This window comes from Pangasianodon hypophthalmus, chromosome 15 (assembly GCF_027358585.1).
Source record: "Pangasianodon hypophthalmus isolate fPanHyp1 chromosome 15, fPanHyp1.pri, whole genome shotgun sequence".
Lineage (NCBI taxonomy): Eukaryota > Metazoa > Chordata > Actinopteri > Siluriformes > Pangasiidae > Pangasianodon > Pangasianodon hypophthalmus.
The window spans coordinates 14589948-14613041 of record NC_069724.1 but is presented as its reverse complement, the minus strand read 5'-3'; the positions used below and the strand labels follow the sequence as shown (position 1 = coordinate 14613041).

The following is a 23094-nucleotide window of genomic DNA, read 5'->3' as shown; positions in this document are numbered from 1 at the left end:
CACTGAGTGGGTAACCGCTTAGAATCCTCAACTCACACTCTGCCACAAACATACTGCACATTCAGCATTAAAATGAGGGAAAAAAAAACAAAAAAACCAAAAAATACTCTGTTAAGTCACAGTATGTACCAAACTGTGCAAAAGTCTTAGGCACCCTATTTTTTTTAGTACGAACTTTGTTATAGATTTTTATTTTATGACTTCTACATTACTGATTCAGTACAAAAACCTTTTAGATTTCCAAACATTAGTTTTCCAGCACAAAATTAAATGTTACAGAAAAAAATTTGTATGTCAGTAAAGAAAGCAGCATATTACATAAGAGACAAAAAAAACATAATGAAGGCTACTGGGTTTTACAGCAAAAATAAGAAACAAGTGTGACAGTCAAAGTCTCCAGAAGAACTGCGGCTGGTTCTGCAAGACGCTCAGTAAAACTTACAGCTAATATCCTTATAAAACTGCACAAATTGTACCTGAGACTACTATTTTTTTTTTTAAGGCAAAGAATTGTCACACCATTGACTTTGTTTCATTTATTACTGTTTACTGCTCTTTATAGTATTTTTTTTATGTACAAACATTTAATTTCATTATTTTTGAAGGTATCTTTGCTCTACAGCATTTCTTTGTATGTGCCTATGACTTTTGCACAGTACTGTATGTCTCATCTGCTCTGATGCCCAAAAATAAAGAGCATCCACATTAAAATCTTACCATTTAAAATAAGAATCCAAAATCCATATACATATAAAATGGGCTCTGCCACTAATACAAACACTTCAAGGTCAGGGGGGAAGCACTGTGACCTGCTCACCTGGAAACGACTTTGGTCCATGGGCTCAGAGGCACAGGAAGAACTGCTGTCCAGAGAGCTGGAGCTTCCACCTGTTGGCCTCAGTGGACAACACTTTCTGAACATTTTAGCTTGAGACTCACTACATGTTTTCTAAAAAACATAAGTGCAGAAAAGTTAGCATAAAGATACATATCTGTGGTTCGCTGAGTTAATGCATCACAGTGGGTCATTTTGATTTATAAGGAGAAAACCTCCGAATACCATCCTCTCTACAAAAATATACTCTCTCTCAAACAGTCTGTATGTTAAGACAAAATATACAATGATATATTAAGAATAGAAATGGAATAGATAAGATTTTTATATTATGTAAGATTTTCATATTAAGTGATCAACTATATAATTGCAGCTTGATACTCAAAATAAAAACAAAATAAATAAATAATAGATTTTTTAAAAATTTAGTAAGTTAATAAACAAATATACTTTACAGTTTTGTTTTGGCTTAGAACAAGGTGTGAATAGAGAACTGAGGTCATTTGATACACATGCTTTCTTCTACTTCACTAATGGCACATGTCAAACAAACGTCTATTCAGGCACTGATCAAGCACACAAAAGTAGCCGAGCATGTGATCCACAATCATATGACTTCCACAACTCGTGAACTGCTTACTCGCCCCATAGTCAACTGCCCTCTCTCATGCTCCCTCACTCTCTCACACAGGAGATACAAGATCCTCTGGCAAAGCATGTCATGTGAATCCAGCCACAGTATGTCTCAGAGCTGTTGATTTCTCACACCCCCCACTCAATCACATGCATTACACAGGTTGTTGAGTGCAGTGAAATTTAGCTCAAGAGCAGTGTATTTTATCCAAAGCTGTTATACTTAAACTTTATAATACAACCCACTCAGCAAAGCGCATTCAAAACTAATCAGTTTGCAACCTATAGTACATGAATTACAAATTTATGCATAACAGTTTAAATTTACTATATATTTATGTGCATTGCATAAATTAATCCCATGTTTAACACTTTAATATGCCACATGTAACTGGCTACATACATGGGCCAACTAAATATAGGTTTTGTTTTGTTGTTTTTTACTTAATTTATACATGTAAATAGCCCTCAGTAGGTACCACTTGTAAACACTGAAGAATGCTATTATAAATAGAGATAAGGGCTCTGGCTCAAACTGGTCAGGATTTCTGTCCAATGCTAAGAGCAAGCTAGCAAAGGGGGATTGAGGGGATGGAGGTTACGGATTCTCACCATGACTGAGGCTTCCTCCATGCCTCTCTTCTTAGTGTCGGAGTCGAAGAGGATATGTCGGCCTCGTCTCTCGCAGTCTTGGTAGACAATAAGGCGGATCTGGCTGGGCTCCAGCTCTGGGGATGGCCAGCTGCTGTAAGGCAGACAAGGTTGTGAGGAAGAACACAGCACTGAGCCAACACACAGCAGCTATGCTTTAAACACACTTCAGCCCATGCCTCTTCTTCCCTCCCAGTCACCCACAGGGGGAAGGGGGAAAAAAAAAAAAAGGAAAAAAAAAAAAAAAAAAAGGGACATACGGACTGCTGACTAATAACCTTGCACGACTCATTAGCTGGCATAGTTGGGGGCCCACTGGTAGCCATTTTCGACATTCTAGCAATTACTGCCATAAAATGAAGAGGCTCGCTCAGGAAAGAACAGCAGCTGCAGTATATGAAAGGAGATAGGGTTAAAATCAGAGTTGTACTTAAGCTCACACATTCCATTTAAATTTTAATTTCTTTCAATCGTTCAACTAATCGGTCATTCATCCAGAAGACAGAAAAATGTACATCATAGCAAAGAGAAAACATGTTCCTTTTCATTACAAGTAGGAAAGCACTTGAACTTTAAATTAGGGCACATGCGTAGTTGAGATTTTTTTTTTGCCCAGAGAGAACTTCAGCTTGAGGTGCACTGAAAAATGCTCAGTGTTGTTTCTGTGAAGAGCTGATTAGATCAGGTTTGTCCAATTAATATACATTCCTTAAGTAAAACACTCAACATAGCACAGTTGTCAGCCTTATTTCACTCACTCTAACCACCAGGGGTGGTGTCTAACACCTAGATATACTCTAATGCGTGTGTGCATGTGACATGCACTTCAACAAAGTAAAGAAGTGGAGGTATTTGCAATAAATATAGTATAACTTAGTTATACTCTGTAATATAGTCTGACTTGCCTTGTGCGCATGCTGGATCGCACATAGATCTTGGAGCTATCCTGTGCAGTTTGTAACTACAGCTACTGTTTTTCTATCCTCCAAAGTCTCCTTTTTCTCTTTCATTTCTCTCTGCAGCATGCTATGTAGCCATTTCATGCTCTGTTGGAGCCCTTTGAGCTTGTGACTCGCTAGCTTAAGGTGCAAATATACTCCACTTTCAATGCATGTGTGTGCACTCAGACAATACACAAGCAGCACTGTTCACACATTCTCCTGCATATCTTATGTACATCTGGAGGATGACTAGATGGCAGAACCAAATTTCATGCACAGCAATGTTAACGACACTGATGAGCTCAGTTTCTCAAACTTTCTGCAGTGGATGTGATTGTTGTCATTGGGCCGCATCTAAAATCAAAAACTCACACATACAACTATGTGGCCATTGCCCCAGAACACCTGAGATTTACCTTCCTTGGGCAGGCAAACAGTTCAACGTTCTACCCTTCGGGCAATCTCTAGCCCCACGGGTGTTTCCAAGACACATGCACGCTGCTTTGTCACCTCTCATGGGCAGAGGTTTTAGGATCCTCCTTTATTTATCCACCAGAGAACAGGCCACTCAGGACACATACAATCTCTTCACATACCTTTCAAAGATCGGTCTAAAAGTGAACTCACAGAAGAGCTCAACACCAAATCAAATCACACAGTTTATCACCACAGTGCTAGATTTTAGTGAGGATGATAGCCACCCTTGTGGCGTGTAGCAAATATCATAACACTCTGCCAGCAAGACATAAGCAGGCCACTTGAATACTGAATACTGGAATTTTTGACTGCAGGTGCAGCAGTTAACAATTCCCTTACACCTGTTGGAACTAAGGTAAGATGGGTCAGAGATGAGTCATTAGCCTTTGGCTGACCCCCAGGTTCAACCCCACAATGAGAAGACAGAACACATCAAACTACTAGGATTGAGGGTGGCCTTTCAGACCCTCAGGCTCTCGAGATACCTACTGGAACGGCACAACGGTGCAGTGCATTACTGCAGAATCACGTAAAAATCCACCGTCCAGCAGAATTTTCATGATTGCTGCAGTTCATGACTATACAGCTAGTAACATTATTACACTCTCCTGTACTATACTTAAACCACAAATGGTGGAAATGCTCTCCTTTCTTTGTAGACTAAGGGTTCTAGATTACATCATTCATTGAGATATTTTTAAAATGGAAAATTGTGAGCAGGGAAAAATCTATATCACGCAAGCCGGTTTCATAGTATAGCCCATAGTTGCAGGGCAAAGTATCGCTACAGTAATGACACCACCGATGTGTCACTGGACGAATTTCTTGTTACCATTCTACATTGGCATGGCAAATAAAAATGCCAGATTTACAAAAGTTTCTGTAGTGGTGATTTTCTTTGTAATGCATATGTTGATAAATGCATATGTTGATAAATGCCAGTGGAGGCATCACAGATGGGAGGAGTTGAAGTTATCGAAAACCACAAGTAAGGCGCTGCTGATCGAGACGGAGGGCAGGGTGTTGATATCTTGGCCAATGACTACAGTCTTACTGGTGCCTAGTGTCAATCCAAACTCAGTACAGGCCTTGGAGCATCTCTCTGATGAGGACTATTTTGACTTTGGATTGTGTGTGAAGACAAGCAAAGTTGAAGCATTTGTCATCTGAAGGAAATCATGTAGACTGTGGACCTTTCTGACCTGAAGCAGTTCTGTACCTGATTCTGGATAGCCATGGTCTGCCAGTGTCTGCAGTCTGGGGAGGACATCTCGAGTGAACACTATCCCCATTATGTTAAGGTGTGTTATCCATTGGTAGCTGCCCATCTGTTTGAACACGGTCATGAACTTCAAATCCCACGTTGTAATAAGTAGTCCATTTCGCATCGTGCCATCATATCACCCTGAAGTGCATTACTTGTGTATAGCAGTCTGAAGAGTGTTATTCCACTTATACCAGAGCAAAGAATTTAAAGCACCATAATTGTTGCAAATCCTGTGCAACCAAGACTCCTTCTATAAATGTTAAGCAAATTTCTCCTAAAAAGAAAAAATTTCACCACATAAATGATTGTACATTTTAATTTGTTAAACACCACCACACAGAAACAATAATGCATTAATAGAGCGCAAAGACAAAAGTGCAGTAATATAAACCTATCAAAGGCAGCTTACATTGGAGAGTTCAAAACTACTATGCAATTTCAGAAACATTTCTCAAGTGGAAAAGCCATTTTATTAGAGAAAAAGAAAACTGCTCTTTTGGTGTATTTTTGAATCACAACTCATCCCAACATACACCGATGTCAAAATGGGGAGCTTCTATGCAAACTGCATAAAGGTTAGCAGGTCTGCAGAGGGAGGTCAAAAGTTGGCGCTCAGCTGCCTTATGAGCTCCACTCCGGATTTTCTCTCTGGGTTGATTCCCGTAGACAAGCATCAGTGTGTGTCCACACAGACCTCCTCTGCAGTTCAGCCTGTGGCTGCAAGCTGCACAGTTTCCCATGTACCACAGCTGGGAGGTACCGCATGAGGCTTATGAGTTGTGTACTGGTTAGGAGAAACTAACGCACTACGCATTAAGATGCATACACCAAAAAAATATACATGTAAACTTCTGTAGTGTCTACATCTTAACAGAGAAGCAGCAGCTTTTTTTTCCCCCCAAAACATTTGATGGTTACTACCCAACCCCACACTAGGGCTGGGCAATGTCTAAATATAATTAGAAAACAATTCTCCTAATTTTTCACCCCTTCCAATTTCTCTCAATACTTAGCTGTATGGATAACAGATTTTCCTCAGACAGTACATCTATGTCAGGTAAAGTTGCCTCAAGGCAGTGAAAAAAAACTGCTGCTGCTGTAGCCTAACAGCTCACCACATTGCAATCCACCTTTTAAAATATCATAACATAATATAAATTGTAATAGTAAGTTGTCCTAATTTTATGTGAAGTTGGCTGCAAGACAATCAGAAAGCAGCAGCTTTTAAAAACACTGCAACCAGTGTTCCCCCCCGTCATGATTACAGTGGGAGCCTTCTGTTGCTATGGTTAGAGTGTACTGTGGCATGAGCAGTATTTTTATATCAGCAAAAACAAAGGGGGGTCTAGGCAGCACTTTTCCATGCAAAAATGCTACGATCTCCATTTATTCTTTTCCCCCCATGTAGCGTGGGCGATTATCACCTGTCAAATGTTGATGATTAGATTACATTGCCCTATCACGGGATTTACCAGACGGTTTAAAATGTAACTGCTGCAGCAGAGGAATATTTTATTTTGTCTAGATTATCACTGTCATATAAACTATCTGTAAAGTGTTACATGTGACACTATGTTGTAGATGTTTTGTTTTTTCTTACATTCAACTGGGAAAAAAGGGCTATTTTTGACTGAACCTTTTTGGTGACATCCCTGTTCAAAATAGGTAACTGATGTCAGCTACACTATATGGCCAAACGTTCATATGCACATTTTGAACATCCCATTGCAGATTTAGACCCTCTTTTGTTGTTAAAATAACCTTCACCCTTCCGGGAAGGCTTTCCACTAGATTTTGGTGGAAGTACAAGAGAGCAAAATTGGCCATGCTCTCTGGGTGGGAGGGGTGTCATACTCTCTCTCCCCTGTCTATCAGAGCTACACTAGCCAATTGTGGTCATCTGTGAGCTCATGCATGCAGAAGGGAGCAGATAGCACTTTCTTCCAAGTGTGTTACACCGTCTCGTGACACTGCATGAGCAGCAGTTCTAAAAGCTGGCTTCATGTGGTTTGGAGGAAACGTGATAGTCATTGCCCTGCCCAGTTGGTAGTTGTCATCACATATCAAATTAGAGAACCTATTTTTTTTTATTTTTCTATTATTTATTTATTTATTTATTTATTTTATATGGACTGGTCTTATGGTGCTGTGATCCAAATTTCATAATGACTGGACATAATTTGTAAGAGAAGAAGCAAAACAAATGTTTTCATTGAATTTCAACATGACGACTCCCTATTTGACAGGTCACAAATTCCTTACATGTCGAACTCTCGGCACCTTCCAAGGAATCAAGAGTAAGAAGAATCATGATTGCAGGTTAAGTGGTTCAAACGTTATGAGCAGTTTTAATCATTTGTGAATTATAGCACCCCAGAGGGGATTTAGACAAAACCTCTTGAAGTTCCTAAGGACAAGGTCACTAACTCATCTCTAAAGCTTGGTGAAAATCTATCATGCCCTTACTTCCTGTTTAGTGACTTTGCCAACAAATTTGTTTGTGCATTATGGACAAACTGTCCATCATATCAAAAATCTGACAAACACATTGGTCTCCTAATTCTCACTTTCAAATTTCTAGGTTATGGGAAATAAATTTGCAACAGAAGTGAAAAAGCAGCTTTTGTTAAAAATTAAAATTGGCCAACTTCCTGTTTGAGGAATTACAAATTTTTTTACATCAACTGCACCATCATGAAAATCAAGACAAACAAGAGTCTTGAGCTGATGTTGAGCAGCTTTAATTATTAGCAATTTTACAAATCTGAATTATAGCACCACCTAGATGTGAATTTAGACAAAATATCTTGGAAACTGTTAAGGCAAGGTTCTTCCATTATCTACAAAGTTTGGACAGAAAACATCTCACCGTTGCTGCAATATGCTCTCAGTTTTTTTTCAAGCTGGTCTCTATCGTGAACTTACAGCCTGAGAATCAGTTATTTAAATCCAACCCCACCCCTACTGAAATCTGTAAGATGAACTGTCTTCTAACTCTTGTATTGTAGGAGCACATCATGACTCAAACACACATGCACAGAACAAACATGCTTATTGGCAATGTGAAAAAAGAAATGATGCAAAGGTGAATATATGGTGAAAAAATGTTTGTTTCAGTGATTATTTAAAAAAAAAAAAAAAAAAAAAAAAAAAAAAAAAGTTAACCTACCTTTTTAATACAGATGAAAATTTCTTTCAGATTGGCCAGGCTTGGGTTACTCTATTCTGTTACACTTACATGCAGCCTAATAATCTGTTAAATAGAATATTGATAACCATGTAACCTTCACAGCCTATTACTTTACAGTCAAAATCGGTGCCCGTGTTCTGTGCAGGAACATTTAGGTCATGATGCTCTCCGTCGGGAAAAAAATATTGTGTAGGAGACAACAGTTGATGTTACAGATTTTAATCTATTTAAAATAACAGAGATTGTATACGTGATGTGATGGCAGACTTTGGTACCCTGGGCCCATTTTCCCAACTGACATCCAGGCAGATACAAGGCATGGACAACTGACACTTTGAGGCAGATACAGGACAAGGACTGAACTAAAACGTTAACACACATCTCTCTCTCTCTATCTCTCTCTTGCTGTGTGCATCCTCACAGCCTGGCCTCTCCCTCCTGCTCGTTCCAATATTCTTTAAGTCAACACTACAATTCAAATATAAAGTAGTGGCAGAATTCACTGTAACAACCATACTAGCACCAGAATCATAACCACATATATACCTAACACTAGAGTTTTATGCATTTGGCTTAATTGAAATCAAACAATAAAAATAGCACGGTCGTACTCACTTAATACGTGTGAAAAAAATACACCTTACTGAAGGAAAGTAAGCCACTAAATAAACCTAACAAACTAAATAAACGCAGCACTTCGTGCTTCTCAACGTCATGAGAGTCACCAACGCTCTCACAGTAGCACTGAGTTTGGTGCCCGTGAAAGCCACACTCTAACTGGTTAGTCCAGTCAAACACATTTAAAGGGATCACAGACTGTTTAACACGCATGTCTATCTTGGTTGAGAACAGACACACACCCATGACTCACTTTTCTTGGTGATGTATGCACACAAATGCACAGACATGCACAGACGCACGTGCATATGCACGCACACACAGCCCAGGGTCCAAAAGTCTGCCATTTTCCGAGTGTGCAGTTTTTGGTAGACTGTATTTTTGCCCCAAATGTATTAATTAGAAGAAAAAGAAAAAAAAAAACTTGGCAAATGTATTCCAATATTGACCAAGAAAAAACATTTCTTATGAAATCTGAGGGGTGGTCAGAGTGTCCTACTAACTATGTATTGTTCAGGTCACAGAAATTTAACTTTGCATTCAGAAGATTTTTTAGTACATACATGCAATAGCCTAAAATTTAATTGCCCCATAGTGGCCAAATGTTTTGGCCATTCAAAACTGTTTTAGTAGGATTTTCTCAAGAAACTGCTTTCTAGTTTGCATAGTTTATGCTGATCAGATGAATGGCGTAGGACTAATGTGAAAAAGAAGGGTTTTTGCTTTTAAAAGAAAATTAAAGATGACAAAGTATATCCAAAAGTAATTAAATAGCATATGGCAAAATATGCAAGTGGATGCAGAATTCCTTACTCTATTCCCTACAGTTGTGAAGATATAAACCAAAAGGTAAATTTGTTTTATCATGCCCCTTCTGGTGGGTATGGGTCATTTCATTTGCCCATGTAGAGGGTGGGATATTGGGCCTAACTAACAAATTTGGTAATATTCCAATTATAACCCTATCTTATAGCTGTTTAAGTAAATTAGGATCCACCAAATTACAATTTATTGACATGTGGTGGCCATATTGTTTACAAATATCAACATGTTTTTGATAATTATTGAGGGTCACTCTGCTGAGTAGTTTGTCACAACTTGACACTCACAACTGTAAAGCTAGGACAAAAATCCTAGTTCTCAAATGTAGGTTTAAAAGCAGTTGAAGCAAGCTGCTTCTTGTAAAAAGGAATGTTTTGGAAGTCACCATTTGTTGAACTTCGATTTGGGGTATAATCTGTCAGGCACTCTGCTAAATACGCATGTGCTGTAATTGTCAGTGGTTTAAAAATTAATAAAAGCACTATAAAACTGATTCTGGATGCCACAGGTAACCAGTGCAATTCTTTATGAATGGGAAATGATAAGACCTCTGATATGATAGTTATTTCGAGTTAAGAGCCGAGCAGCTACATTCTGTACTCATTGTAAAGGATAGTTTTTGTTTTTTTTTTGATAGAAATGTTCAAACTTTAGCGATGTTTCTTAGATGATAGAATGCAGATCTGAGATCTGAATCAATTGTTACACCAAGACTTCTAACTTCTTTTTTAAATAGATAGGGAGAGAGAACCCAAGTTGTCCAGTATGTGCATAAAATAAATCCTTGTGGAACTCCATGCGACATCATAGTACTTTGATGAATGACTTCCCAGGCTGACACAGAACCATCTGTCAGAGAGATCTAAACCATTTAAGCTCTAGTCCAGCAAGACCTATCCAGTGTTCAAGTCTGTGTAGAAGAATATTATAGTCTACAGTATCAAAAGCTTCACTAACGTTAAGGACTACAAGTATGGATGAACACTCAAATAGCACTTAACCACAGATAATTTAACACTCTGACCAGGGCAATCTCTGTGCTATGATTAAATCTGATTAAATTCCAGACTAGAATTTTTCAAAAGCATTATTAGTGGCTAAAAAAAAAATCCGAACAGCTTCCTCTAAAATTTTACTTAAAATGGCAAATTAGATATGTTAGATTGGTCTAAAATTACTTATAAGAGCTGAATTTAGAGGGTACGTTTCATTTTCTTGACTACAGTTTAATTATATTAATAGGAGAAAACATGCATAACAGACACAGGTCATAGAAATAGTCATGGAACTAATGTTTGTTTGGGTAATGCTTTGTCAAATCACTACTTTTGTTTCAAAATGAGAAGCAAAGTCATCACATATTTGGGTTGAAGCAAGGGATTTTCTGATTTGTGGTGGATATATGAGTTTGTCTGACAGAAAAAAAAATACTTTGGCATTTCCCTTGTGTCTATTAATTAAATCTGAGTAGTGCACCTATTTTGATTTTCTTACAGCATTGCTATAGAAAGAAATGTTTCTTAAGACTCTCATAGTGCACATGTAATTTTGTTTTTCTCCACAAGCATTCAGCTTTCCGACAATTACTCTTGAGCTGCTTAACTTCTGCTGTCTTTCATGGGACTTCCTTGCAGAATGTAATCTTTTCCATTTTGCTGGAGCAATTATGTCAAGCAAATTAAAATATACAGGTGTAAGTATTTTATCATGGCTTAGTCGACAAGATTGACAACAGTTCAGCGAACTGTTTTCTAGCCCCTGCCAATGAAAAGCATCCCCACAGCATGATGCTTCCCCACCATGCTTCACTGTGAAAATGGGTGATGGGAAGTGCTGAATTTGTGCCACATGATGGCCAATTCTCCATGTGTTTGAGGAGCCTGCCACATGCTGTTTGGCAAACCATATGCATTTTTTTTCTTTAAGCAATGGCTTTTTTCTGGACACTCTTCCATCTGCCGTACACTCACAGCCCCGCTCTGTGGAGTGTACGGCTTAAAGTGGTCTTATGAACAGACATTCCCGTCTCCACAGTGGATCTCTGCAGCACCTTCACAGTGCTATGTTTGGTGTCTGTTGAATCTCTGATTAATATCCCCCTTGTCTGGTCTGTGAGTTTTGGTGGGCAGCCTTCTCGTGTCAGGTTTGTAGTGGTGCCATATTCATTCCATTTTGTTACAGTGGATTTAATGGCGCTCTGTGAGATGTTCAAAGTTTGGGATTTTTTTTTTTTTTTTTTTTTTTAAATAACCCAACCCTGATCTCTACTTCTCCACAACTTGACCTGTTTGGTCTGAGCTCTTTGGTCTTCATGTTGTTTGATTAATGGTGTTGCAGACTCAGGGTTCTTTCAGAACAGGTATATGTATACAGACATCATGTGACACTTTAAGGTTCACCTGTGTGCAATCAATCAACTAATTATGTTACTTCTGAAGTTAACTGGTTGGACCAGATCACATTTAGGGATTTCATAGCAAAGGGGGTAAATACATATGTTTTAAATTTTTTTCGTTTTTTTTTTTTTTTTTTTTTTTTTTAAAAACAAGGTATTTTTTTCCCATTCCACTTCAACAATTTAGACAATTTTGTTAGGTCCATAACATAAAATCCAAATAAAAATCCATTTTAATTCCAGGTTGTAATGCAACAAAAGAGGAAAAACACCAAGGGGGTCTGAATACTTTCATAAGGCTCTGTATTCATGCACCAATATATTGGCAATAGGTTACACTCTTATTAGATGTTTATTTCAATGCTTGCTATCTTCTCATTCATATATCCGTCTATTAGTCTTCTTTTATCTTTAAATTGGCTCTTGTTTTTACAACCCCATTTCCAAAAAAGTTGGGACGCTTTGTAAAATGCAAATAAAAACAGATTGCAAAGATTTACAAATCACATAAACCCATATTTTATTTGCAACAGAGGATAGACAACATATGAAATGTTTAACGTGAGACATTTTACTATTTTATGAAAAATATTAGCTCATTTGGAATTTAATGCCAGCAACATGCCTCAAAAAAGCTGGGACAGGGGGAACAAAAGGCTGGAAAAGTAAATAATACTAACAAGAAACAGCTAAAGGAACATTTTAAAACTAATTGGATTAATTGACAACAGGCCAGTAACATGATTGGGTATAAAAAGAGCATCTTATAAAGGCAGAGTCTCTCAGAAGTAAAGATGGCCAGAGGTTGACCGACCAGTGAAAAACTGTACAGGTAAGTAGTGAAACAATTTCAGAATAATGTTCCACAGCATAAAATTGCAAAGAATTTAAAACATATCATCTACAGTACATAATATCATAAAAAGATTCAGAGAATCTGGAGAAATCTCTGCGCGTAAGGGACAAGGCTGAAAAGCAACATTGGATGCCCGTGATCTTCGGGCCCTCAGACAGCACTGCATAAAACACAGGTGTGCTTCTGTAATGGATATCGCTGCATGGGCTCAGGAACACTCATTGTCATTAAACACAGTTCGCCATGCCATCCACAAATGCAGATTAAAGCTGTACCATGCAAAGAGGAAGCCACATATCAACATGATCCAGAAACGCCACCGTCTTCTCTGAGCCAAAGCTCATTTAAAATGGACTGAGGCAAAGTGGAAAACTGTTCTGTGGTCAGACGAGTACAAATTTGAAGTTCTTTTTGGAAATTCTCTGGACTAAAGAAGAGAAGGACCATCTGACTTATCAGCACTCAGTTCAAAAGCCACCTTCTCTGATGGTATGGGGATGCATTAGTGTGTTTGGCATGGGCAGCTTGCACATCTGGAAAGGCACCATCAATGCTGAGAGGTATATACAGGTCTTAGAGGAACATATGCTTCCATCCAGATGATGTCTTTTTCAGGGAAGGCCTTGCATATTTCAGCAAGACAATGCCAAACCACATACTGCACGTCCTACAACAGCATGGCTTCATAGCAGAAGAATCCAGGTGCTGAACTGGCCTGCCTGCAGTCCAGACCTTTCACCAATTGAAAATATTTGGCGCATCATGAAGCGAAAAATACAGCAAAGGGGACCCCGGACAGTTGAGCAGCTGGAATCCTACATCAGGCAAGAATGGGACAACATTCCACTCGAAAAACTCCAGCAACTCATCTCCTCACTTCCCAAACGTACACAAGCTGCAGTTAAAAGAAGACGAGATGCTACACAGTGGTAAACATGGCCCTGTCCCAACTTTTTTGAGATGTTGCTGGCATTAAATTCCAAATGAGCTAATATTTTTCATAAAATAGTAAAATGTATCACTTTAAACATTTCATATGTTGTCTATGCTCTGTTGCAAATAAAATATGGGTTTATGTGATTTGTAAATCTTTGCATTCTGTTTTTATTCATATTTTACAAAGCGTCCCAACTTTTTTTGGAAATGGGGTTGTATGTTACATCATATTACATTTGACATTAGCCAATCACAGCAGCAGTGCAATGCATAAAATCATGCAGATACAGGTCAAAAGTTTGGTTAATGTTCACATCAAACAGCAGAATGGGAGAAAATGTGATTTCAGTGACTTTGAATGTGGCAAGGTTGTTGGTGTCAGGGGGCTGGTTTGTGCATTTCAGAAACTGAAATTTATCTCTTGAAATTTCCATATACACAACAGTCAACAGTGCAACACAGAATGGTGTAAAAATGGTCTGTCAAATACGATCTAAACCAGAGACCTTGTACATTTAAAACCAACCATGTTTTAAGCCTATCGACTAAGCTTCCATGGCCCTCAAATGCTACAAAAAAGCAGCGCTGTTGAGCAACAACTATCTGCAAAATATTTTAAAGAAAAAACATGTTGGAGACCAAACAGTAATTGCAGAGAACTGAGGGGTCAAGATTTGGTTTCTTTAAAAGAGGTTTAATAACAATAGTATCTAAATAGCAGGGCAATCTCAAGTGTTGTGTGGCGCCCAACGTGTTATTTTTTTGTTGCTGGGCCCAGGCTGAGGGAATGTGTCTTGTGTGTGGCATGCACAAACAAACAAGCAATAACTGAATATGACCAGCATACAAATGACAGTACAGCAAGTTAAGGACTGCACACCAATCAAAGGCAGTCTTCATTCAGCTGCTAAGCCAGATCTTTCCCTCCGGTTTAGAGGCAAAACCAGGGTTAATACAGGTTTAAAATGTTAATAAAGATGGGTTATGAGTTATTGATATGGAAATGTGTTACTTTCACAGAAGCCATGCTGTTTGCGTGAAGAACTGCAAATCTGAATTGCAATCTAATAAACATAAAAGGCTCAGAAATATGCAGGTATGAGCATGCGAGCGAATAGGTGTATACATGAGTAGGACTGCAGGCCCCAGACAGGACAATAGTTAATAGTAATACTTATAATAGTAGACCTACTCGAGTTAAAACTCATTTAATTAAGAGAATACAAATGTAGTATACTTCATATACAGCAGAGCAGCCAGCAGGTGACTACTGATGATGGGCCTCATTTATCAAAAAGGATATGAGCAGATTTCTGTAAATAGTATGAGCATTTACACAAGAATTTAGGAATTCATGAAAATCCTAAATTCAAAAAAAAACTTTATATTCTACTTCTGCTCCTGAGTTTGTGTAAATTTATGCATAAGCTAACTAATGTAAACTTAAGTTTGATCCACTTCAAATCATAATTTGCATGGATTAGTGCACCTTTATATACGGATTATACTGTAAAATTTAAATTACATTTACAGCATTTAGTAGATGCCCTATTTAGCACTCGCTTATTATTAATCATATTATATATTAAATTTATATTATATTAGATATTTTTATTGACATAGTAGTGAGTTAAAATAGCTTCCACTGCTGTTTTTCAGGCTTTACCCTGATCATCATACACACAAGTAAGAAGAAAATCATCGTTTATGAAACTTTTGGAAATCTGGAAGAAATTATTAGTTAGGTATGGTTTTAGCAAACATTTACACACAACTTTATTAAAAGCTTGATAAATGAGGCCTATTGTTTTTTCTACTAAGTCTAAGTCTTTTTGGATCATTTTGCATCATTTCAGATAAGGCTGTTGCTGCATGTCTCAGATTTTGTTTTTTGTTTTTTTTTGCTGGTGACTTAAACGCAAAGTCCGTGAATTATTTTTATAATTCTAACATCAGATTTTTTTTCCCCCAATCCTCTAAAAAATATAATATTTTCCAATTTAAAAATGTTGTATCTAGGAAGCCATGTTTCCACAGAAATATTCTCTCATCCTCATGAAATTTGGCAGACAAAGACACTACTATAGATTCCTTTGACTGTCAAAATCTGAGGTCTAATCAATCAATAAAATTCAAGATATTGACAAAATTACAAGTTTAAAAATTTGTGCTACAATGACGTACCCAGATTGTGATGTCGTCTCACTAGTAGAATCATGGAAAATTGTGTGAAATAAGTTTAGAGTATGGTTTCAAGTTGCAAGGTCCTTCCATGTTATCTTAAGTTGGAATATGAAGACATCAGCCCATGGTTTTTGCCTAGAATTGACTGCAACCATTAACATAAAATGGGCATAGAATATGTACTTTAACTTTATAAAGTGCTACATAAATAAATTCAAAGCAGCTAAATGTGTTAAATGTCAGGAAACCTAATTTATTTGAATTGTAAAGACTCTCAGAAATAAATTATAAAAAAAAAAAAATCTGTCAGCACAGATCTTAGACTAGCCTTTGACAATTTCTTTGCAAACAATCAGTGACGATCATTACAGTCATGAAAACTCCACATGGCACGTACCAGCAGTATTATTTCCAAATGTTTGAGAACAGTGCTAATATGTATAGAGTCTATATAGGATCTTATGGAATTATGTACGTTTTTCTTTATAACTTGTTATTTCTGAGATTGAACTGTGTTCTTTATAATTCAAATAAATGAAGGTTGCTGACATTGAACACATTTAAAGGGCTTGTAGCACTTTATAAAGTTATACATATGGCCAGTTTATGTAAATGGGTACAGTCAATTCCATGAAAAATGTGGCCTGATGTTGTTAAGTTTGAATATGAAGATAACATGAAAGGACCTAGCAACATAGAACATTTGACCATACTTTAAATATATTTGACAATTTTTCATGATTCTGCTAGTGAGTCAACATCATATGGGCACATCAAATTAGCACAAATCTTTTAACTTATCTTATAAATTTTGTCAATATCTTGAATTCTATTGGCTGTTCCGACCTCAGATTTGACACAAAGTCAATGAAATATAGTATTTTTAAGCACAGGTCATGATTTCTAGCATTTCTGTCTATTAATGGGAGGATTGGAAGTCCCTAATATCACAAATTTTTGGAAAAATTTGCACATTGCCCCATTTTGAGGGGCAAAAAAAATGGTCTTCTGTAGTGACTTCTGAGCATTAAGAAGATTCTCTAGAAATATTAGTCCTAGCTAAATTTGGTAGACTTTGATAGTAAATTCTAAAGATGGCTTTTTTTAATTAGAAAACATTTTCCAAGGGAGTGAAAAAAAATGTGATGTTAGAATTCAGCCAAAATATTTTACAAACTTTACAGAATCTGAGACAAGCAACTACAACCTTGTCTAAATTGATGCATAATCTGTATAAACAATAAAACACCTTCATGTTTTTATTTATAGTTTCCACATTCTGCCACAGACAAAAATTTCTCCCTCTGTCTAAGGTATTCACTCCTCCCTTGCTACATATTATAGCCTCTCTCTGGCAAAGTGCATTGTATATGGTGCATTTTATAAAATACAGTATTTCTTTTGTAAAAGACTAAAGATGTTTATCTCAAGAATCACTTCACATGCAATCTGGTACCATTGTAGCGGATGCATAGTCAGCGTGGTGCTTCCCCCAAAGATGGTGCCTTGTGTCACAACCCCTTTTGCTGATCCTTTGAGATGGCAGAGTATACACTGCGTGCACAATTATTAGGCAAGTCTGTATTATGATCTGATCATTATTTCTATGCATATTATCCAACTCTTAACCATATAAACCTGAATGCTCACTGGGTATAAATATTTTCAGGTGAAGTTTAATTGTTCAGAACATTCTATTTTGATGTGAAAAACATTTAGGATCAACTGAGACAACTGTGTGTGTTTACCAATAAACTTAAAGCTGAGAAATACCACTTGCCTAAAAATTGTGTAGTTCAGAGGCGTATAGTCAGTAGCTCCAATGAGCACCTTTGTGATTTTTTTTTTTTTTTAATTTAATTTTTTTTTTTTTTTAATTTTAAAACTGTTGCAAGCTACAAGCCTCTCAAGAACCAAGAAGAATTGACATTCTCTTGCAAATTGGTAGAACAGGTAGTTAAGCCTGTATGGTTAAATTAAACAACTTGATGTTAAACAATACTAATGATTAAACCTTGCCGTTATCATTATTGCTAAGCGAATCCAGCTGGATAAATGAATATGCTAGTTTAGCAGACTATAAATTAGTAAGGTAGGCTAAAAAGAAGAAAAGTAAACTAAAGCAGGTGAATTTAGCAAAGAATTATTCAAGGCCCAAATAGAGAGGAAACTGGAAAGCCAGTATCTTGAAACCTTCATTTTAATTGCATTCTTATAATTTGTAAATAATTTTTATAACAGTCATACAGTCACCTCCGAAAGTATTGGAACGGCAAGGTCACTTCTTTTGTTTTTGCTATACACTGAAGACATTTGGGTTTGAGATCAAAAGATGAATGAGAAATTTCCTGACTTTACATCTAGATGTCTTAAGCAACTTAGAACATGGCACCCTTTACTTGAACCCACCCAGTTATCAAAAATATTGGATCATGTGACGGACAGGTATTTCTTGTTGCCCAGGTGTGCCCTGTTAGATTGACTGTTTAGGCAAATGATAGCTCTGAAGACCTACTCTTGGTCTGAGCCCTGGGTTTTGCGTGTGAAGACTGCAAAAAAAAAAAAAAAAAAAAAAAAAGATAACCCAACATGAAGACCAGACAGCTGTTTATGGGAGAAAAGCAAGCCATTGTGAAGCTGAGAAAAGAGGGAAAATCAACCAGAGCCATTGCACAAGTATTGGGCATAGCCAATAATTTGAACAATTTGAATGTCCTGAAAAAAAAAAAAGAAACCACTGGTGTGCAAACAACCAGACATTGAACAGGTCAGCCAAGGAAAACAGCAGCAGTTGATGACAAACATTGAGAGAGCTGTGAAGAAAACCCCAAAAACAGTTAATGACAAAAAACTCCACAGGGCAGGGGTGAAGGTATCACAATCTACCATTTGACAAAGACTTTGAGAGCAGAAATATAGAGGCCATACCACAAGATGCAAATCCCTCATCAGCAGTAAGAATCGGAAGGCCAGATTGGAATTCACAAAGAAATACAGAGAAATACAGCCACACAAGTTCTGCAACCAAGATTAACCTCTACCAAAGTGATGGAGAGGCCAAAGTGTTGAGTAAGAAAGGATCAGCTCATGATCCAAAACACACAAGCTCATCGGTCAAGCATGGTGGAGGTAGTGTCATGGCTTGATCTTGCATGGCTGCATCTGAAACAGGCTCACTAATCATTATTGATGTAACTCATGATGGTAGAAGCAGAACGAATTCAGAAGTCTACAGAAACATTCTGTCTGCCAATTTACAGACAAATGCATCCAATCTAATTGGGAGTAACTTAATCATGCAGCAAGACAATGACCCAAAACACAGTGCCAACACAACAAAGAACTTCATCAGGGGTAAAGGTGGAAGGACTGGCCAAGTCAATCAATAGACTTTAAGCCAGGTGTGCATGCATTTTCCTCCGGAACAGGAGACTGAAGTGAGGAAACCCCCCCAAAACAAAACAACATAAAGCTGCAATACAAGCCTGGAAAAGCATGCAACAGTTTGGTGTCGTCAGTAGGTCGCTTGCTGCAATTATCGCAAACAACTTTACATCTAATGCAACCATTAGATGCAACCAAAGATTAAATGAAAGCTGAAATTCTGCTCTGTGATCTCATTCACCTTTTGAGATAAAAACCCAAATGTTTTCAGCATATAGCAAAAACAAAAGAATTGTCCTTTCTGTTCCAATACTTTCAGAGGAAACTGTATAAATTTTATAAGTGATAAAATGGTAAGGTGCATAACACACCTAGCTGCCGCAGATAATTGGGGGGGCAAGCACTTGAGGTGCATAGGCACCCTATTTTTATTCTATCTTTTCTTATTATTATTCTTCTGCTTCTTCTTGCTAGGGTGTCTATGGCAGCCCATAGAAGTGTTTAGTAAAACATTGTGAAATTTGGCACACCGATTGGGGAGGATCTAAGGAACATTCTGACCAAATTTGACCAAAATAAATACATTTTAGAGTACAAAATCTCAAAGTGAAATTTGCATGCTGTCCTTTCAATTCTTCCAATCAAGGAACCTGTAAAACAGTTTCTATGACCACATACATAACTGAGACAGGTACTTAAGTTTAATAGCTCATCAAAAGCTTTTTAGCTAATCGGCAACAGTAGGCTAATATTGCATTCAGAATGTTAAATGGTGTGTTCAAAATTGCTCAGTACCAAGAAGAAAAAAAAAAAAGCAGACAAAGACTCATTTAAAACTCATTTAACTCATTTAGAGAAGAGTGGACTAAAAAAAATGTGTTCATTCTCCCTAAGAGAACCACAAAGCCGACAATAATTTGTAATGAAACCCGTGACCCTTGTGAAGAGTGGTGATGTCAAGTACCACTATGAGACCAAGTATGCAATTTCAATTACTTAGAGTGGCATGGGTCTTGGGCAAACGCAAGAAACCTTTCTCTTATGCTGAAATAATAAGAGTGTATAAGTGAAGTGACAGATGCCATACTTGATGGAAAACTAAAATATGAAATGGCAGAAAAATACGGCAAATTCCCTGTTCAGATTCCACTGCAGAAAGAAAAACAGAAGTACCGGCGTAAAGACATCTTAGTTATCCTATAACAAAGGTTAAGTCCATTTCACTGGCTGTGAATGAATCAACAGACAACTCAGACAATACACTGCTGATTGTCTTTGTTCAATTTTATGATGAAGAAAAAGGCAAGTTTTGTGACTGATGTTTAAGGGCTGATAAACCTGCATGGTCACACAAGAGAGGAGGACCTTTACGAAGCCATAATGCAGCTGCTGAGTGAGAGAGGTATACATTTTAAACAAGTAGAGTCCATTATTACTGAAGAAGCACCATCCATGATTGGGAGAGAGGGCGGATTGGTGCAGCGCTTGAAAGACCATCGCCTGAAAGACCAAGACTGAAAAGCTCATCAATTTGCAGTTTCATGCAGAATAAAGAGAAAATGAACACTGTCACATTTTGACTGATATAACATCCCATCTTAATGAATTAAATGCCATACTCCAAGACAGAAACAATACTGTGTGACCTCAGGTCAGCAGCGTGTGCTTCCCAGAGGAAGCTTGAGGTGTTCAGAATTGACATACAGGAGGACATGGTCCATTTCCCAAAACTTTTGGAACAAGCCAAGGGACAATATCACTCTCAGAACCATGTTGAATTACTGGAAAATTAAAAATTTCAAAACTTGCTTTGAAGAGTTCATCCTTGCTACACAAGTCTTACTGTGCATTGAAAACCCATTTCTAGTGAAAAATGTCTCAGAATTCTAAGCGGAAGCACAAAATGTCTGCCCATATGCCAATACTGCTCCTCTGCACACAGAGTTGATTGAGTGTCAAGAAAACATTGCTCTGCAGGAAGCTCAATGTAACCCTGAAACTTTCTGGATGGCTACTGCAGTAAATGTTCCTCTCCTGCAGAAGGTGGCCTTTCACATTCTTACCATTTGCCTCAACATACTATTTGCATTTTAAACTATGAATATAATGAATTCATACTGCAGAAGATCTCCATCTGGCCATTTCACCTTTTGTTCCCAAGTTTAAAACTTCGCTAACAGAAACAAATTCACTGTTTTTTGTACATGGTTATTTGGGGACTTGTAGTTTGTACATTTGCCTCATCTTGTTCTTCATGTGATGCATGGGATTTGTTTCACTTATTTGTCCTTTACACACCTTCAATTCTGTGGAAATTTAGTAAGTTGACCTCTAAGATTTTTATTCAAGTACCCCGTAAGTAAAATTTAAAGACTTCTACATCTTGCACGCCTGGTACCACACTACCGTTCTGGTTATTATAATACTTTATCTGGAAATGTACAGCAGCTATAGGTACAAGTAAGCATAAAAGTTGCCAAGTACCCTAAGCTGCTCCACCAACGAGTCACACGCCATATTCAAGTACAGCTAGCCAGACTCAATCCCGAATAGCTACATACTCCGTACACTTTGTAGGGTATGGAATATTGCCTTCTACAGCCTAAACAGTGTATTACACTTCCAAAACAAAGAAGTTTCAAAGAAAAAAAAACTGGAACGCAAGCTGCATTTAGCCAGAAGTGTTTCTTTTCCAGATGATTTAACTTATCTCGCACATCACGAAAGTACCGTTTCATTAGACTATGGCGTGGTGCAGTGTAAATACTATTTTTTATTATTATTATTTTTTTTTTGCAAATCTTTACTGCTCAGTGTTGTTGCATCGACCCGAATCTTCGCCCATCAATAAAACGGCGACAGTAAAAGACAGCTAGCATCCTAGCTAGCAATGTTAGGTACTAGTGTGACGCAAACATTGTTTATTATCGCTAGTGAACATTTTTGACAGATAGATATAATGAATTCGATAAACAAGAGAATTTAATCCTTGTGTAAATTTCAACGGACCACGTCAGTGTAAATCGCACACTACCGTACAAAATATTTTGCTAGAATTTGTACGTCCTGACTGACTATTTATTATTTAGTGCGGCAGCTATGCGATTTGGGACATGGCCATTTAGTTCTTTCGCTGCTGTGGCGGTGCGGAAAAGCCGCTCGGCTAGCAAATAATAAGACTGATTAGACTGTACTCCTAGTGATCCAGTGTCAGGATGTATTTACTGATAAAGACTTCAAAGCACTTCTGTAAGTCGCTCTGGATAAGGGCGTCTGCCAAATGCCGTAAACGTAAATGTAAATATCCATAAGTACCTGAACGCGGATTCGTCCTTGTCGCACTTCGACGGCGGCGTAAAAGCATTTCTTTTATTGAAAAGCTTGTGAAACAGCGTAGGTGGCATATTGGGCCTGTTATTTCACTTTAAAATCCTCGTTTTCTAATTAATTTCTGATACACGTTCAATTCGTTGTAAACGACTCCATTTGTGGCCTAGTCATATGACGAGCATTAGTCACACGAGCTACTTAACGCCACCGTCCGCTGTTTCCTGTTCTGATTGGCTGATATTTTTGGCAGTGAACCACGTGATCAGCAGTGCTACCTTGTTGATGTTTTTTTTTTTTTTTTTTTTTTTTTTGCATAAAGCTTCACAAGTTCGTTCTCTGCCGAAGGTTGTTGGTGCCAAAACATGTCGAAACATACACGTTAAACCGGTGAAATAATTTTGCGTAAAATTTGATTTTGGTCTGGTACCTACCCAGATAGCCAACGACTCAAAGTTTAGTTTGGGCCAAAGTCGTTTTGAGACCCACAGGACTCGCCTCGGAGTCGTTGGCGCGGAGTCGCGCTCTGACACAGTGACACAGCGTCGGTTTGAAGCCAGCGATCGATTTCAGACTGA

General features: G+C 37.7%; 1 protein-coding gene across 7 annotated transcripts in view; it reads right to left on the bottom strand.

Moving 5' to 3' along the window:
- The window catches only part of fnip1 (folliculin interacting protein 1), an 83100-nt gene extending 60011 nt beyond the window's left edge, over positions 1-23089 (bottom strand). For 3 of the 7 annotated variants that reach the window (XM_026941087.3, XM_026941089.3, XM_026941085.3), the window contains exons 1-3: positions 22505-22748; positions 2081-2213; positions 818-949 (exon numbers count right to left, since the gene is read on the bottom strand). In XM_026941087.3, coding sequence (XP_026796888.1) covers positions 818-949; positions 2081-2213; positions 22505-22593 — 354 coding nt within the window. In that variant the 5' untranslated portion in view covers positions 22594-22748. Of the gene's footprint in view, positions 1-817; positions 950-2080; positions 2214-22504; positions 22749-22950 lie in introns of those variants that run through there. The other 4 variants (XM_026941088.3, XM_026941086.3, XM_034311166.2 and 1 more) reach the window with 3 other exon arrangements.
- Positions 23090-23094: the final 5 nt, after the last annotated feature.